At 39.8% G+C, this 18,854-nt stretch overlaps 1 protein-coding gene across 6 annotated transcripts in view; it reads right to left on the bottom strand.

Annotated features, from left to right (window-relative positions):
• The window catches only part of LOC119708305 (potassium voltage-gated channel subfamily KQT member 1-like), a 417,378-nt gene that overhangs the window by 323,280 nt on the left and 75,244 nt on the right, over positions 1-18,854 (bottom strand). For all 6 annotated transcript variants that reach the window (XR_005259030.1, XR_005259029.1, XM_038154526.1 and 3 more), the window contains one exon: positions 18,740-18,854. Coding sequence is in view for 4 of the 6 variants with exons in the window: in XM_038154526.1 (XP_038010454.1) it covers positions 18,740-18,854 (115 nt within the window). In the remaining 2 variants the exon portion in view is untranslated. The remainder of the gene's footprint in view (positions 1-18,739) is intronic.

Raw genomic sequence — 18,854 nt, 5'->3', positions numbered from 1 at the left:
TTCTTTTTTAGAGCTTAAGAGCATTGCTGACTATGACATACATGGTCACTTGCCAGAAAGCAGTTAAACTCTATGAAGTCCATCAAGAAATACAGATTGCCTCACACCAAAATGGTCCAGAAGTGAGAGATGCATCTTCAGGAGTCATTGAAAGGTGGTATTATAAAAAAAAGAATGCCATGTTGAAGATTATACCTCAATTATGATACTATTGAAAGTTGCCAGATTTGTTTTCCCTCTACTTCCAGATCTTTCCAAAAATCCAGGCTGAAAATCACAGGCAATGGAGGGCAGCAAATCAAGAACATCAAGTGAGACCTCAGGAAAACGTCCCCAGGGTGGGAGCGTTTGGAATTCTCCAAACAAAACCCCCAGAGCTCTCTGAAAACATCTGAAGGCCGTGACCTGAAGTGTGAAGGGATTTCTGCAAACAAGATTCACCAAACAACAGAAAGTCACTCGGTTAGTCACTTGGCAGAGCTGCCCATGATATCACCACATTCCAGGCTCCTTAGGCTGACTGAGCTGGAAGCGTTTGGGTTCATGAACTCCCAGAGCCTCTCCCAGCACACTTATCCTGATGGGGCCACTCAAGCTTTTCCAAGTGTCCCAAACCTCACCTCCAAGTGGCTGTGGGCTTCCCCCTGTTCCTGCTGCCCCAGGAACCCGACTGCTCTGTCCTATCTGATACAAAATAGGGAGCAGAAGCTTTTCCAGAGTTTAACTGAAGGTGGATACAGTGGGGACGCGGTGACTTCACCAAGGTGTGGCTGCTCAGCCGCAAGTCACTGTGTATTACCAGATCAAAGTTTATAGCAGAGAAAGAGGAAGAACAAAGTGTTACCTTGGAGGGACAACAGTAGCAGAATGTTGATGGAATGTATAATTTAATGAATGTGCAAGGTCACTCATACACAGATTTAAAGTGTACTTGGTTAGCAGAGGGGAAAAGAAAAGGATGCATTTTTCCATATCACTTCTTCAGACATGTTTTTTTTTGGGTGAAGAAAAAAATTTGCTCTGTCATCACTGAATAGAAAGAGGCAAAGTATGAATTTACTGACTTTCCCCTTATGAATCAGCTACAAGACTGATCTACAAACCTACTCTGCAAAATCTGTAAACAGGACTGAAAACAGGACTTCCGAGGCCTAGATTAGTTACAAAGGCTGATACTCAGAAGCTTTCTTTACAAATATTTGTACCCAATCTGGAAGTTCTTTGTATCAGCATGTACCTGTATTTTAGCTGGAAACTTGCACAGAAGATCTGTGGAGGAGTTGTAGAGGAACCTATCCGGAGTTTGGAACAAACACAGCAAGTTCTGCCACAGTCATCACATCAGAAGCACAACTTTCCCACACTAACACTGCAGTTTTCAAAATTAAAAATGCCTCTGTGCACTTACACTCACAAATTCTAATTAGCAGCAGAAGTAAAGCCTGACAGAGTGACATATCTCCATGCCAACAACTCTCAGCAGATCTGGGAAATGCACAATGCAATCAATAAATACAGGATTTTCCCCTGTAAGAAGCAGATTTTTCCTCTTTTTACTGGTCACAGCCAGTGCAATGCGATGTCATTAAAAAATCCCAAATGTCCTTTTTCATTCATGAAGAATGACAAAGGTGGGACTGGAGAATTTACTCTTGCTGGGGTTTAGTAGGAAGTACAGGAGGAAAAAAAGAGTTTTTATTTCTATCTGAATTCTAAAAATACCTATTTACTGCACGAGTAATGGGTTCTTCTTCCACTCCTGAAATCACCAGCATCCTAAAAATGAGTGCTTTTCATCCTGCAGTCTCTATCCCAGTGGGAAGAGCTGGCACAAAGAAAGCAGTAACGGGGCCAGATGGCAAGTCCAAGTGGGCTGTGAAAAAGTGGGGAACTGCCCAGACCTTTGAAGACACAAAAATGCTGTGGCAAAGCAAAACTCCATGTTGAAGCTGTGTGGACAATAAAAAGGAATTCAAGAAGAAAGTTAATACTTTCTGAGGCAGGACTGAAGTTGCCTGTGGAAAAAACAGCTCTGCCTCTACTGCTTAAAAGGAGAGGTGTGGGGAAAGAGGAATATTTTAAGTCTAATAACTGTGTGGATTACTTCTTGTCACTCAGTGCATTGGTGAATGGTCTCCTCCCTAAACCCTGCCCCTCCTACTGCACACATTCTCTTCCTTAGCCTGGCTCCTTGTCCAGTCAATCTTGGCACATCCCTATTTCTTCACTCTGCTTTTGAACTGTGTTTCCATTTTGGCCAAGTGTCTGATTCAACACTGTGCAATGGGACTTTTTCATTCTGATTCTTTCTCTTTGAAAGAGCCCAGCTGGTGAATTTATAAAATGGTCTTGTTCTCCTGTAGAGATAAATCTGACACAGGACACTGTAGCTGAAGTTCCTGCTTTGTCTGCCACTCCCTGGGTAGATATAAAGGTATTTCCCCTGAATTCTGTGCTGTACATAAACATCTGCTAATGCTGGAGTAAAAACACATCAAGATGCTTTGGGATATGTGCTTCAAATACAACTGCTTATTTTCACATTACTATCCTGAAACAGAACTTTATAAACAAGGAATAGGAGAATCTCTCAGACTGAAGTTTACGACCTTAGTGTGTCACCTCAGTAGAATCCATTAATCAGTGTATTAAGTTCTTTATCCTGAAACAGAACTTTATAAATAAGGAAGAGGAGAATCTCTCAGACTGAAGTTTACAACCTTAGTGTGTCATCTCAGTAGAATCCATTAATCAGTGTATTTTGACTCAACTACAGGCAGACAAACAGAAACCTGACCATACCATTAAGGTGCTCATACATAAAGTGAAAGAAGAGGGGCAAAAGATTTAAAAATTAAAAGTATAGTTCCATAAAACTTGAAAGCCCACATGGAAAAAAATCCTTCTTTTGAGAATAAGTAATTGCCCCATGATAATTGAGGATTTCTTTGCAACTTTAATACTCTCAGCCACTTCTATGAGGTCTTTTGAAGGTATTTAACCAGGTATGTGATCTGTATAATATCTAGTGCTGAGAAAAGCAGAAAAAGGGAAGCAGAGAGGCAGCAGGGCAGAGGGAAGAGCCAGACAAACATTTTGGAGGCAACACAGTCTTAGATCACCTCAAATTGATTGGGAAACCACAACCCTGAGAGCAAGAATCCATCAGGATTTCTGTAATATATCACTGAGATAACAGAGAAGGGATCTGGTGAAACAAATGGATCACTTGGGGAGAGGCACCTACTCTCAGCACTGAGAGAGTCTTGATGGCAAGTTGTTGGTTTAAATATTACTTCTACTTTCTGATGTGACTTCTTTTTTAATAACTGCATCAAAAATCCAACAATTTACTGCCCTAAGTTACTCAAGAGCTTTTGGAGACTCCCCACCAAGACAGGTCTTTTACTCATAGGAACCAGTTTTCTTGAGCCACACCTTCCACAGAACTATACCTAGAAAAAGCTTCATGTATCAATTTTTCTTCTGAATCATAAAAAGGAAATGAAAATACTCCTTCTGAGTCATCATTTTCATGGGAGTTCTGCAAGAAACCTGTGTCAGTTCATATAAACCTATTAAACATCCCCCACCAAAAGAAAATAGGCAGAACTGTGGCTTTTTATTATTTGTCCAAAGAGGCCTAACTTTCCACTGTCATTATTATAATTCACCTGTAATTGCATTCCCTACTCCTTTTGTTTATTGAGACTCAATAGAATTTTCCTAAAATCCTCTTTTGTTCCTACCTATTAACCAGCTGATTTTAACAGCCCATTTTTCTCCCTTCTCTACTGCCATTTTAGTCCTTCTGCATCACATTTTTAAATTCAATTTTTTTTTTTTTTTTTTTTTTGAAACGAGCAATATTAAAAAGTATTTGGAAGTTACACTGTCCTGTGTTTTATTTCAGTGGTTATCATTGTTAAATAAAAATTCCATATGAAGAGGAAGCTTCTGCTCCAAAGGCAGTGTGTTATTGCTGTACTTCTAAAAGCATTTGACTTGACCATAAAATGAGCACAGTAAGTTTGGCCATAGGTACAGAAGAAATGTTAACTCTTTGTCACCCTAAATGACAAACTAGTAAGAATTTACATTCTCCCTTTAGCATGTTCATAATAAAGCTAAAAAATGTCAGTAATTAGCTCAGTTTTTTTTTTTTCTTCAAGGAACTGAAAGAACTAAGCAAAAATACAGAATGCCTACAAGAGCATTTCTTTGTATAGGAAAAGGAAAACAGCACAAACGACACCCCCAACCCCCCAAGACAAATTTCCACACAGGTGGCCATATGTTCCTTTAGTTCACAGAGTTCACATCTCATTTTTGCTGGCAAATCAACAACAAACTTCTGCCCTTCTATGGTCATTCACTTGACTTTTTGCCAGTGAGTCAAAGCATTTTTCCCCCAAAAGAAAACACCTCGCCAGCATCATTTACTACTCCCCCTAAAAATACTTTTAGCACAACATTACAGGCATACTTTTGACAACTGTGCTTTTGGAAAGCAGCATTCTCTAAAGCAGTCAGACAATAAAAGGTTTACTGTTCTAAAAACGTGGCTACTGACTAAGAACAGACAGGCATCAACAAGAACTTAAAGATAAATGTTCATTTCTTGTCTTTATAATCATAAAAGATTTTATTGTCCATAGGTACAAGCCTAGATAAACAGAGTCATTTAGGCTTGTAATTCTCAGCACCACAACATTTTTTAATGCATCAGCATTTCAAAGTTCTCTTGACTTAGACCTACAAACAGAAAACTAGAAAAATTTTATAACACTTTTTCATGCTAGACTTCTTGTCTTCTTGCCTCAAACTAAAAATTACTTTAGAAAGCAAGGTTAAATTCTGCCTACATCAAACATTCTTGCAGATGATTGACATCAACAAAAAATAGGAGCCATGTAATTATTAAAAAATAAAATTGTAACAGCCCTATAGCCATGGTTAATACCAGAAAAATTTTACCTTCCTCTGCTTTTAAAGACACTTTGCAGTATAGATACTTTGCAAAATGACATCTTCAAAAGAGGAATGGAGATAGGATTTTGTAGAAAATGAAGTTCGGCAGAACACTAAAACAAACATGGCAAGCATTAAGTAGTGATCAATCCCTGTGTTTAATATTTCCACAATAATATGAAGGAAATGAAGATAAGGTCTATTAGTTCGTTACTCCAAACTAAGGGGTGGATTTTAAGACAGAGAAGACTAAACTTGACTATCAAAATATCTCAGTGATAAAAAAATGTATGTTCACAGATCTTCTCCTCAGCATCTCCAAGGATGACAAAGCAGAGATACTCCAGTAATATGAAGGAGAAATTACAAGACCCAAAAGCTGTTTTCCATTTGTGATTTGGATTTTGTGGTTTGTGTCTGATCAAAAGGGTGTTCTCCCACAGGCTGCTGTGCAGTGCTTCCAATCCCACATGACCCTCAGATCCTGCCTAACAGTGACTGCTAGGAGGCAGCTCCTGGGCTGCAGCTCAGCCCCTCAGCACAAGCTCGTGTGTAAACACCAGGGTTTACAGCCCGTTTAATAATTTGAGTTCAGAGAGCCCATGGAGAAAGTTAATCCACTGCACTTGGAGAATGAACTGGCCTAATGTCCCATGTCACAGAGTTCCTCAGATTTCTCCCTGCCTCCATGGATTTCCATTGCTGGCTTCAGCAGCCCGACTGCAGATTCCACCTGCCAGAGCACAGCTGGGTGTTAGCCCCAGACAGGCCAGCTGTGTTTAAACAAAAGAACTCAAATGAGAGCTAACAGTATAAACCAAAAGACCTTGGACTTAAATTGCTTCCTTCACTTTCCTACCCCCCAATAAACTAAGGCAGTTTAAAACAGGTTGATAAGGAAGCCACGGCCACAAGTGGGAAGAATATTTCTTGAATGATGATGGGGTCACCCACCTGAATTGTCGGACAATCCTACACTGTCTCTTTGCTGCCCAAACAAGACCACTGAAACCAAAGAACAGGCAATAAGCCGTCACTCAGGGAGAAGTACAGCTGTTGTCACACTTTGATACTGATATTTACCTTGGTCAGATAGTGCTAGAAGAAAAAAGAGACGTAGAGGAGAAGCAGTGAGGGGAATGGTGATGTCATGAATAGCAAGTTCTATAATGAGCTCATGCCCCTTCTGTTTGTGAAAGAGATTAGCACTTTCTGAACAAGGAACAGGCAAAGATAAGATTAAATAACCTCCAGCTCTTCATTAGCTCATGCATTAAAGCGTCACAGTGCTGAAACCGGAGATTTTGGAGATGTTCATTATTAGTGCTCAGCTGATACAACTGCAAAGAGAGGATGACTGTGATACCATGAGTGATTTGGGTTTTTTTTTTTTCTTCAATTTCTGTGATTTTCTTGTATAATACTTGTCTGATATAAATACTGAATGGATAAAGTAAGGGCATATATTTTGGGGTGTATTTCCAATTTAGTTGCAGAGACCTGAGATATGGACTGTGGCAAAGTTTTTAATCCAAACTTCTGAAATAAGGGTCATGTTTTGAGCGCTAGAGGACCCCAAAAGCTTTACAATATGCTTATAAAAATACCAAAATGATTTTTAAAAAGCTCTACATTCATTTGTGAGATTTTTTTTTTTTTTTACTCAATTAAGCCAGCTGGTAAAATCTACTAAACTGTGGCGAGGTGTTTATCTTTTGAAGGGGAAGAAATCTGCCCTTGCGAACAAACACTGAAATTTTATTTTACCCTCGGCCACCCACAGTGTGTTTACCCATCACACACAGAGACTTGCTGTAAAGTAAGCAGGAGGATAATTCTGACTTAATTTTCAGGGTTTAATACTATGCATGAGTGATAAAATTAAATTTAGACTCCAAGTAAATATGCAGGGGTTCAAGCACACCAGTTGGTTTGCTTTCACAACCAGGCAAACGAGCCACAAAAGAAATCTAAAAAGCTGTAATATAATATCACAGGAAAGAGAGAACACTGTAAGTCAGGGTATAGACACATTTCACAGAAATCCAATAGCTACCTACGTGGTTATAGCTCTAAACATACATGATTCTATCTCTAAAACTCTGTTTAATCCAGTACACACAGGGCTGACTGTAAATTGGAAGGGAATGGGCTGCCCCCTTTATCCTGGTTATCGATTCCATCCAGCAGGGAGCTGCTGTGAGGTCGCTGCAGAGATGTGCTGATAACAAAAGATAAAGATTTCTCTCCAAGTTCTGCAGATGTTAGACATTCTTTCTGGGAAAATTCTAAGGCCATCTGAGGACACAAACTCAGATTCTTGACCAGCTAGAGGCAAAACTCAGATGCTTGAGCATTGAAATAGAAGGCAGAGCTCAGTCAAGGCTCCTCAGTACAGGGAGCAAAGTCAAATTTTGTTGCCCAGGCTTTTCTCAGACATGCACACACACACACTTCTCCCACCCCACGAAGAGGAAGAGAAACTGCGGGGATTGATGACAGGATGAGGTGGTTACGGATGATGAAAGGAGCTGGGAGGAGCCCAGGTGATCTCTGAAGTCACCAGCAAGATATGCCAGGGTGAGAGCAAGGCCTCCAAATCTTCATCCAGGCAGGTGGTGCTTTCTCTGCTTCCATTCCTCATCTTTTCAGCCACAAGCTCTCCAGCTCCTGTCCATTTCTCTACCCTGCCCTCACCACTTCACACTGCGCTAGTCAATCCCCCATGCTAAGGAATTGCCTTTATTCCTCTGCCTCAGGAGCTGCAGGGGGGAAGGGACAAGCAGGAGAAGACAGAACAGGCCCAGCCCATTTGTGCTGCTGAGACAGAGTTTGGCACAAAGCAATTCTCCCTCACTGACAGAGCAGTGCTGTATACAAAGAGCAGGGGTAATTAGCTTAATAAATTATACCTTATTTTACTTAGAGCTGACCTTGGGTTTCCCTGCAAGAGGGGGCAGACAAAGGATTTGCAGTCAAAACCCTCAAGGTACTACAGCCCTTCCTTGGCTAGCAAGTTCCCCTTGCCCAATGCTTGTTAAACACTAACAGGCTTGTTTTCTAAATTAAAATTTAATCAGAGCTTGGCAGGTGGATAACATGACACTAATGGAAGCCTTTCACTCAAGGTTACACAGGAAAGATTATGCATAGAAATCAAATTGAAACTTTTCCTACGTTAAAAAGACCAAACCAATGACAATTCTTTGTCAAGATGAGAATGAATGTGGACTTCCATGAACTCCAAAATTCAGAGATGAAGTATGAAATTTACAGCAGCCACAGAGCTAAAGGACAAGAAAAGAACTAAACACAGGAAGAGTACATGCTTTGTTTATCTGAAATGCTGCAAATTCCACACATTTCAGATTAGAAGCAATTTGTATTTTTTTTTTTAATAACAAAGTAGTTAAGTAGGCACAGGAATACGTGGAAAGTAGTTTACATTGTATTATTGGATTTGGATTACTGCAGGGACAAGTCACAGAACCCACTAGAGAGAATCCTTCAGTGACAACTGCTGGAGAAAGAGAAATCAGCATAAGAACAGCTTCAAGAGTTTTTGCAACTTTGTTTTCAAGCATATTTTTATACTAACGAGCACCACACATATTGCAGACAGCTGACTAAATAAAATAAAAACAAAAAGAAAAGAGCATCAAGATTATCTATTCTGGCCAGTGCCTGGATGTAGGCAGCCTGGCTGACTAAAGCAGGGGAGATAAGTATCAGTGAGTTATGAAAAATGCCATTACAGCAGGCCAGGAGCAAACAGGCAGAGCACTGGGAGGAACAGAGCTCAATATAGCGTGCAATGACTGCAAGCTTCAGTGCCCACATACTAAGCTTTCTGTACTGTAATGGTCTGATAAATTCATTTTGACCCAGAGACCAGAGATAAATTGTCTTAGCAATACAAACAAACAGCTAAGCAATTAGGGCAAAGTTTTTTGAGAAGGTGGTGATAACATCTAGAAGCATTATTGGGCAGGGGAAAAAGCAGCCCTGGAGATAGGGGGTTTAATCTGGAGTAAAAGAGAGAGTATAATGGCTTCTCCAAATTGCAGAGCACTAAAAGAAAAAGCAGACAAGCAACTGGCACTGGTATTTGTCTGGCATCTATTTCAGTGTATCCAACCTGAAAAGCAACTTCCATTGTCCCATTTGGAGTTCATCAAGTTTGGCCTATAAAAAGATTTAACACGTGCAGCTGTGAAAGTGTCAGAGCTGAGAAATCCATGAGGAATCGTCAGGTTTTATAGAATTGCCATCATTTAAATTTCCTGGAAGCAACTTATTAAAATAGAGTTTTCAAACACAGAGATTAATGCAGTGGTCAAATTAACAAAGCAGCAATTTCACCTAGTAGTTTTCACATATCAGCCCTATTTAGGCACAGACGTATGTCAGTTACATTGGCTGCAACAATGCCATTACCCCCGAGGCACAGAAATAGGAGTAATTAATATTTAACCTAAATTGTGTGTTGATTTATCAATGAGTATTTCCGCATTACTTTAAATCTACGTCATTAAATATGGTATATAATATATATATGCATATATCAATGAGTGAAATTTCAGGTCTAGAATACATTCCTTCAGCTTTGGTAGGGCTACCCAAGAAAATAGCTATGAGAAGATATAAGGGGATCTCTCAAATTACTAACTTTTGATGTGAACATCTTGTAAATAAGAGAATTTTAATAGAGATACCTGCTCATTGCAAAGCATCTAAATTTTATTTTAGACAAAAAGAAATATGGAGGAGATACATTTAAATTGTCATTTTACTGCAGCTGAATGACCAGTGGTCTCATTGTTCATTGGAGAATGACAATTGGCATTGTTTTTAAACACACAATGAAGACGTAAATGGCATTTGTTTTACTAAAGAACTTTTTCCTTTGTAGGATTTTTCTTTAAAGTGTGTTTTAGGAAAAAATAATTAAAAAAAAAAAATCAGTAAGATACAAACATACATGAGAAGTGTTTTTGGAGCTGCCATAAACAATCCATAGCCCTAAAGTCCATCCCACAGAACAGAAGCAGCTTCAGTGACTCAGCCATGTCATGTGAATTCCAATATGCTTTCATGCAGTGAAAGCAAGTGTGTCTTGCTTCATTGGGTACTATGTTGCACTATACAAAAGCCTATAAAAGCCACCTGAACGAAATGAACAATTATTTATATTTCAATAAGGAAAGGCACTTGACCAGTAAATACAAAATAAGACTGTCTAGAGATTGGCAAATAAGGCAAGACTGCAGCACCCCTTGATAAACACCAAATCAACACCTAAAAACACAGAAAAGAGTCTTCCTGCTTTCATTTTAGGCTAAGTGGACAGTCTGCCTGCTTCCTGGATAGAAATACAGTCATAACTCCAAATTGTTTGTTTGTTTAAACTCCACTGTGAAACATCATCACCAAATGATGCCATTTCAATTTATGATCAATGTATTATTGTTCACATTATTTTGAAAGTTTCAAAGTAGATTTTCATAATGTTGGTAATGATGAAATACTAAAGAAATCACCCATAAATTGCATTTTCTAGCTACAGAACTGTTCTTGACATCTGTAATAAAATTTTATTTCCTATCTTTTTTTTTGTCCTCAATACACCCATCACAACTTTTCACTTAACCACACTGAGCTCTCTTAACTTTCACTTACAGTTTCTGAAATTTTTTTTCCTCCTTGATGCTGCCTCAGAAATGATGTCTGTAGGAGCAGCATGTTAGACAGGCACGTCACCTCTTCAGAAGCAGGCTGTGAGGATTAAAAGCGACTCTCTTGAGTGGAAGGCAGGATTCTGCCTTGCAGGGCTGCTGTCCATGCTCAGAAGGACAGCAGGGTAACAATTAGCTAATATTAAGGTAAAATTAAAGCTTCCTGCCTTAGAATGATAGGTTTTTATCTCAGCTCTCCCCTCCACAAGTTCTAGCCAAAAAAATGGTGTCTTCATGCCCCCAAGCTTTTCTCCATTCTTTTTTGACCCTAAGTGCTTCTGAAGTCCTTGTTATGCAGGGATGGGCTTTTGGATGGTATGAGAGAGGGGCTGTCTTGGTCACAGGAGCAGCCCAGGGAAGCAGCCGTGGAAGGAAAGGGAAGGACAACTGGTATGAACAATTTCTAAAGTACTTTTTGTGTTGAGTGTTGCCAATGCAAAACACACCCTGTGGTTTATGGATGGAGCTTGACCACCTGAGCAATGAGCTGGGTGTTTAGGCTGCAGACACCGTGGATTCCTATCCCTGCTTCTCCTTTGCCTCAGCATATTTCACACAGACCATGAACACGACCAAGGGCCTATGACCAGAACAGACACAGGCATGGTTCAGCCACCTCCAATTTAATCTCACAGGAGAAGTGCTAAAACACAAAATACTGCAAAACCACCAGATCAGGGGTAACAGCAAACATGTGCTTGGTTATTTCTACAGAAGGGACAGAGTCACACTTCTCTGAGCAGTGCAACCACCACAATTTTCCCACCAAGGGTTTTTATCCTCCCCTCCCCAAAACACAGGTGCCACATGTGACACACTTATTTTGCCTGGCATTGACAGCCTGGGGTGGTCTGATATGAAGGGTTGCACTTGTTCCTCAGCAAACAACACCCTTTCATGCTGTGTTTTTCCAACCTTCCATCAGAGCTGCACATAGAGACACTCATGATAGTGTCATGTGTCATGGAGCTTGGAAACTACAATTGAGTTATAAAAATAATAACTAAATAAAACCTTGACAAATTCTGACATCCAAACAAAGCCTTGATAATGGGATTCCCCCTTCCATGGCTTTCTCCTCACAGTACAGACAAGAAACCAGGAATCCAATCCAGCTCCTTGCACCCCTTTCAATAACAAATGTTAGAGTTGCCTTTTTTCTATTTTCTGACTTGCTGCTGAGATAAATAATTTCTGTGTAAAGTAAAGCCACAAAGGGGAGTCTTTAATTTTATCTGGAAGTAGATGCACTCTTTGTAAACTATTTTCTTGACAGATATTTGCAGCTATACATCCCAGAGTCACTTCACACCCCTGCCATAAAAAATTTTATTCACAATTCAAAATTCTGTGAAATTATTAGAAAACTCATAAAAGAAAAAAAAAAAAAAAGTCAGTTCTAGAAAATGTTTTGTAGAAGCTTCTGTTTCCAAAGCAACTTTTTATGTCACAATTTTCCATCAGATCTGGAAATTTTGCTGCATAGAGGTTTACATGGTAATATGCACTCAGTTATATTTTGACAGCCTTCAGTGGGCTGTTACAATAGTCTGTTTTCCAGGAAAGAAAGTCTAACCACCACACTAAGCTGAGCCTTTGGGGGTTGGTTAAATTGCTCATTAAACTGATGTTTCAGTATAGTAGGGGTTTTTCTTAGTGTGGCAACTTGCCAATTTAACATGGGGGAAATTCAGATGCAGATAAATTAAGTTTATAAGTAAGCTTGCTGAAATGACAAATGGGATTTGGAAAGCTGAAACGGGAGTTTCTGTTTCTCCTGTGTTGTGGGGCAGTGCCCTCCACTGGCCAAATGTTCTCACTTTTGGAATAAAAGAGCAAAAATTCACCCCGACTCCAGAATAAATACCTCCAAACCCCCTCAGAATCAATGTCAAATTCTTGTAAAAGGTTATTGCATATTGCCACCAATTTATACTAATACCAGCCTTGCTTTCCTATTACATGGCAATAAAAATACTTTGGGTGCTGAAATAAATCCCAAGGCAGCCCTTTTAAAGAGTTCCAAATCAGAAGTGACAAGACAAAAAAGGGTAGTGCTAAAAAGTGTAATTTAACACATGACCATAGAGTGGCAAAAAGCACAGAACCAGATTATCAATTACTACCTCACTTTTTTTCTGGTCAGAACTGACAGATGCTTGCAAAAATCCCTCTTTGAAGCAATTTATAATGTTTTTGAGTGCCATGCTGAGGAAAGAACTAGCTGCATCACTAACACCTGTGTTCAATGAACACAAGAGTGGAAATTAGTAAGTGTCAAAAGCCAACAGACAATGAGAAACCTGGAAACAAGATGGATACAGATATATGCCCTCCACTCATGGTACTGGGGGCTACCCCAGGAACATTATTTTAGTAATAAAAGTGTTATTATCGAGTTTATAGTCAGTTCAATTATCCTACAGAAGACCACTATCCAATTACTGGATTTACATATTATATATTATATAATATATATCATATAATGTGTATTATAATATATTATACAATACATATTATATATTATATATTATGTATAATATATTATATATCATATATCATATATTATTCTATTATATTCAGTGGGATAAAGTTGCTGGTGAGAAGGTGAACTGTTTCTTTAATAAGATTAAAAGCAGTATGCTATAGGAAGAAGTTAAGATAAAAATACAAAGATAAATAGAGCTGGCAGAGACAAACCAAAGCAATAGAAAGACTGATAATATGCTTGGTGTTACAAGTTGCATTCTTAGATTTTCAAGCAGAAACAAAGAAGGACAAAAAATATTCTTAAGACCCTGATAAAATCTTCACTACCATCTACAGATAGTGGAAGGTTGAAAGTCAGAAGATGGGTTTAACATCTCTTTTTTCAAGTGCTTAACAATGATCATTTTCTTTGATAACACCTAATGAAAGCTTTAATGCCTAGCATAAGTTTTACCATTTGTCCCATTCACTTCATATAAAATTTCTGTCTTAGTGGGCAATGAAGGAAATTAGTCATATTTCATATCTGCCAATCATATGAGAACCTATTTCCTCTAGAAAAAAAAAAAACACTCAACAAAACAACCAAAACCACAAAACCAACATATTTCCTAAACTTGTTTTAAAAGAGAAAAGCTAAAAATCTAAGACTAACCATGAAGCACCCTCCTTTGAATACAAATTTGCTTTTCCAGCCCAGCACACAGCAGTGCTCAGGGTACCCCCAGTCTCTGCAGAACCCAGCTCTGATGAGGTGGGCAGCAGCTTTGGTCTGCTCTTCCAGGCAGCCTGCAGTGAGCTCAAACACCAACAAAGAGAACCCAACCCCCTGGCTTCATGAAGCCTCAATCCTCACAGAAGGTCCTGCTCACAGCTGGAGATTAATTTGGGATGCTCTTTTTGCATCAGGATTCACCAGTGATGACACAGAACAGGGCATTCAGTTACCCTCATCCTCGGGGTCTCAGTTTCCCCCATTTAAAGAGGTTTGTTTTGCATCCATTGCCTCACCTCAGGTCTATCTTCCCCCCCCTCCTCATGGGGGGAAAAGATTGTTTAATAACCACATTTTAATGCTGGGTTTTCCTGCTAATCCTTTTGTAGGTGCAACTCCCTTGTACAATCTAAGAGCCAGTTTTGTGCTATGAGCTTGAAATAAAAAAGAGCTGGAGGAGGTGGGAACAGCGGATATCAGGTTGCTTCCACAGTCAGGTCTGTGCTTCTGTTACATTAAAGACCTCAAAGTGAAGCAGTGAGCCATTTTCACAGCCACAGCACACTCACCTCACACACAGGAGTGCAACACAAGCACCTTCAGGCTTTCTAAACCTCTGCACAGAACTGGTTTCACCATGGATTAAACCCATGGCTCCTAAGCACAGCTTGACTGCTGTGGACAGAGCCTCAGAAAGAAGAGCAACTGCTGGTCTCACTCTCAGGCCATGAGAAGTAATGAAGCCCCACTTTCCCTGCGGGGATCAGGTGGAGCTCTGAGCTCCCTGGAAGCCTGTTCCAGCTGAGGAGCTACTGCTCAGCTGTCCCTTGAGGGCAGAGCGTGGGCATTGTGTGTGCATCTCACCTGCCAGAGGTTTCCTGCACTGCCCTGCTCCCCCTCCAGGGACCTGCTGACATTCACCCCCCCTGTGACCCCAGAGAGCCACAAAATGCACACTCAACCACAGCTGCTTAACCACGCTGACAGAGAGAATTTCTGACTTTTGCTTTTCCTTACACTGGAAAGAACTTTAGACACCACAGCTTTAAACCACAGAGCTCTGAAAAACAAAAACAGGATGTCTGCCTCTAAAGCTGCTGCTGTGTATATTTTTCCTGAGACTGTGCTATCAGGGACCAGGTTGGTGTAATCTTTCAGTGCAGTCCATTGGCCAAATTCTCTCCTTCCTGATGGAAGGTTAAACTCTGGTGTGAATGACAGAAAATGTTGTCATGGCCAAGGGTTCTTGTCATCACAATAAAAATAGAACCAGCTGGAGATAAAAAAAAAATTAAATACTAAGTCTCAAAGTTATTGGGTTCTCCTTTACTCTTGCAAAACTCCAGTGATCCACTGATGGAGTCCCCTTCTGACTGTTTATCAGAGAATTTGAAATATTAGGTGAATAATTAAGTCAGGCAGTGAGGCAGTCCAAACATTTCTTGCTACTCATCAACTGACTGAAATTAATATATTTATTTAATCCATCAGAATTGATTACTCTCTAACACCCTCATTTTTATTCAGCTTTGGACACCTCAGAAGCAGCCATTATAAACCAACAGAGCTCTACTCAGGTCAGCAGCACATGGGATTTTTGGCCCCTGAGGAAATGGGCCAAAGATACTCAGCAAGAACTTCAGGCAGCCACAGAGTTATAAACTGACTGTGATGCTTTTGTCCCCTGGCTCAGGAGTTGTTCTCATTTGTGCAGAGATCACCAGAAACAAACATCATCCCAGCTATCCAAGGGATCCAAAGCAGCTGTGTTCCTACAGAAAGATCTCTCAAGCTCCATTTTTCAGCTTGCTGCCTGATTTCACTGACAGCTTCTACCAGGGCAGCTTAGCTTCTCCAGGCTTGCACAGACCACTCACCTCAGAATCCCACTGGTCGATGCATCCACCACTGACACCTGGGCTCTGCTGCAACACATTGAACTGGTTTGCTGGCAGTCAAATATCACCTTAAACAATACTAGCAGCAGTTTTCAAGCAGCCTGGTGCTTGCTTGGCAAAGTGCAGATTGATGTGACAGAGGCTTGTCTAAGGCAAGGCTCAGGGGTAAGAAATCTCTTTTCCTGGGATATCACTTGCCCTTTTCACACACTGGAGGGAATTTGCAAGAGGATGTGGCCTAAAGCAAAGCTAATGTCACCAGAGAGCATCTCTGCTGTCATCCATGCAGCAGAGCAGACTTGATGAGCATCTATTGTTCACATTACAGAAAACAACCCTCAAAACATTACAGTTGTAGACCTGGCACCATGTTTAATAATCAACACAGGAAGCTGAAAAATGACCAGTTACAGACTTTGAAATAAAGGTTTACTGCAGGATTGATTTTGTAGCTTAAAACACTTGCTGAAGGCAAACAAAACTTTAGCTTTTGGCAGCTCCTCAAAGTCAAACGAGTTCACAGAGTGCCTCTCGTGAAACTGTCATCATTGTGGGATCCTGGCATGAACTGGTATGTGAAAGCCCAGTTTTCACTTATTTTGCAAGTTGAAAAAGCCCACTGTGTGTTCATATATACATACACACCCACACACTCCCTTTTGGCTGAATTTTACTCTTGGAAGTGTTTCTGTTTTATCATTGAATGCTTTTATGACTCTAGGATGAAGATTTGTTGGCCTAATTAAGTGAAAAGCAAAAGCCATGCTGTTTTGGAAACCTCACACACCAAACCAAGTGCAACACACACCAAGACTTACCTGCTTACACTTCTGCCAAAAGACAAGATAAATAATTACACTGAGTATATCTAATATTGATGTGCATGTCAGGAAAGTACAGTGTTAATATCTTACTGTTTGCATTGAAATTGGGACTTTAAACCTGGATCCATAAATAAAACAAGTTCTGTGCTTCTCTCATAAAGTTCACAGTTTAAAGAAGGAGACATTACACATTTTTGCTCAAGAATCAGCTTGACTCTAAAATGAATGCATCCTACTAGGTAAAAATGCAGACATAGAAAATGAGGTGATCAGTGATAAAGGTGAAAACTGCTATGCTCAATTTAGAAGCAGAAAAGTAGATGAAATGATGTTTTGGCTTTGGTCTTATATGGCACCTTTATATCTATAATTTCTGGCCTCATGTTTTCTGTACATTTGAAGTTTCTTACTAGTATTTAGAAGCTATAATTTATACATATGTTTTTTATTGTGGGACTTAGAATGTAAAAATCCTTAATTTAGCAATTTCATTCTTAATTTAGCAAGATCATTCTGTTTCTATGCACCTGACATCCAGATCAAGGGGAATTAATGATTTCATAGTATATGACTTTAAACGGTGTAGCACAGTACTTAAAATCTCTCCATATTTTAATTTCTTTTTTCATTTGTGCACTTGATTATCTTACTGCTACTCCTTATTTTCCCCAAGGGAGAAATGCATTTAAAAAACCAATAGGAGCTAAAAATACTGGTAGAGTGTTTGCACTACAAAACACAAGTTACAATACCACCATTTTTCATGCACTAAACAGTAGAAATAAGATTAGATCTGAGGGGTTTTTTCCTTCAAATGCAAAACCTTTTGCTTGCACTGTGCTGAATAAAAAGAAGAAAAAAAGACCAATTTAGAATTCTCTGATTTGAAAGCAAGGCCAATATGGCATGTTGGGGAAACACAAGGACCAGGATACCCCACATGAGAGCACAGTACAGTCACTATAGATGTAGCAGACACATCATCTGTATGAGTTCCCTGGACAGAAAGTAAACATAGGATGTGAAAGAAACCCTCTCAAAGGTAATCACACCATAGAACAGAATCACACTGCTTTCAAATTCATCCTGAACACCACTGTGGATATTTTTCCCTAACTGAAGGCAAACAACACTTCTTTTTTCTTTTCTTTTTTTTTTAACCTCAGATAAAGCATTTTTCTACTGATAAGCCCAGACGTTCTCCTGCAAGAGTGATACCAGGTGAGGTTTTTCACCAACATTACCATAGCATCCAAACATCAGCTAGACCTTCATGAGCCTGCTAACTCAGGAGATCACCTCACAAGCATTATTTGTATTGGTATCTGATGGGAGATAAAACATTGCTATGGCACCTAGATGTTCTGGTCCATCCACACCTTCCTCTGTGTTTTAATGCTTTGGTTTACATTAGAAATTTACTCCAAAATACCCATGTCCAAAATAGGACATGGATATTACAGGACAAAAGCATGAAGGTTACTCAAGGTCCGATAAAATTCAACATAAATTTTCCTGCATGATTATTTTATTTCCAGTAATATTTGCTAAGCCAAGTAAAAGCACCAACTCAACAATTGCAGTGAACTCCCTGATGGGGATTTTCTGTCCTGGTCAATAACTTCACTTTCATATTTGTGGAAAATCATTTCCTTAAAAGTGTGCCTGCTTAATAAAAATATTACATGAGGTAGCCTTTCTATTTTTAGGCTGTATCTATAAATGACTATTTCATTTAGGTGTCCAATCAATTCATATGAGGATTGCTATAGAGCTTAACCTGATGGGACAGTCTACAAGTATAAAACTGTCTGTAAAGCTCACAGTTCTCAGGAACTGTGTCAGCTGCCTTAAAAAGTGGGAAAACAAAGCCACCAAGACTACAAGCCACCCAGCACAGAGCAGCGCTGCTTTTCCAAGCGTCTGGCTACTTCCACCCAGCTTTAGGCTAAACTAAGAAATGTTCACATTTAGTTGAACGAGATCAAACCCACAATCACTTCAAGTGCAGCCAACCAGCAAAAGCATAACTCTTATTCAGTGACAGGTGTCCCTCATTGCTAATGAGCATTTAAGTGACCAGTTAAGGAGTTGCTGCTCACTCACTGTGCCAAGTCGGATGCTGCTGGCAGCGGGGACTCCTCGGGTACCAGGTCAACGTCGTCAGTGAAGCTGCTGGCCCGTGACACGTCTGGGGTGTGCCCTTCCAAGCGTCTTCTCG

This window comes from Motacilla alba, chromosome 1A, assembly GCF_015832195.1.
Source record: "Motacilla alba alba isolate MOTALB_02 chromosome 1A, Motacilla_alba_V1.0_pri, whole genome shotgun sequence".
NCBI classification, from domain to species: domain Eukaryota; kingdom Metazoa; phylum Chordata; class Aves; order Passeriformes; family Motacillidae; genus Motacilla; species Motacilla alba.
This window is presented reverse-complemented; position numbering and strand designations above follow the sequence as displayed.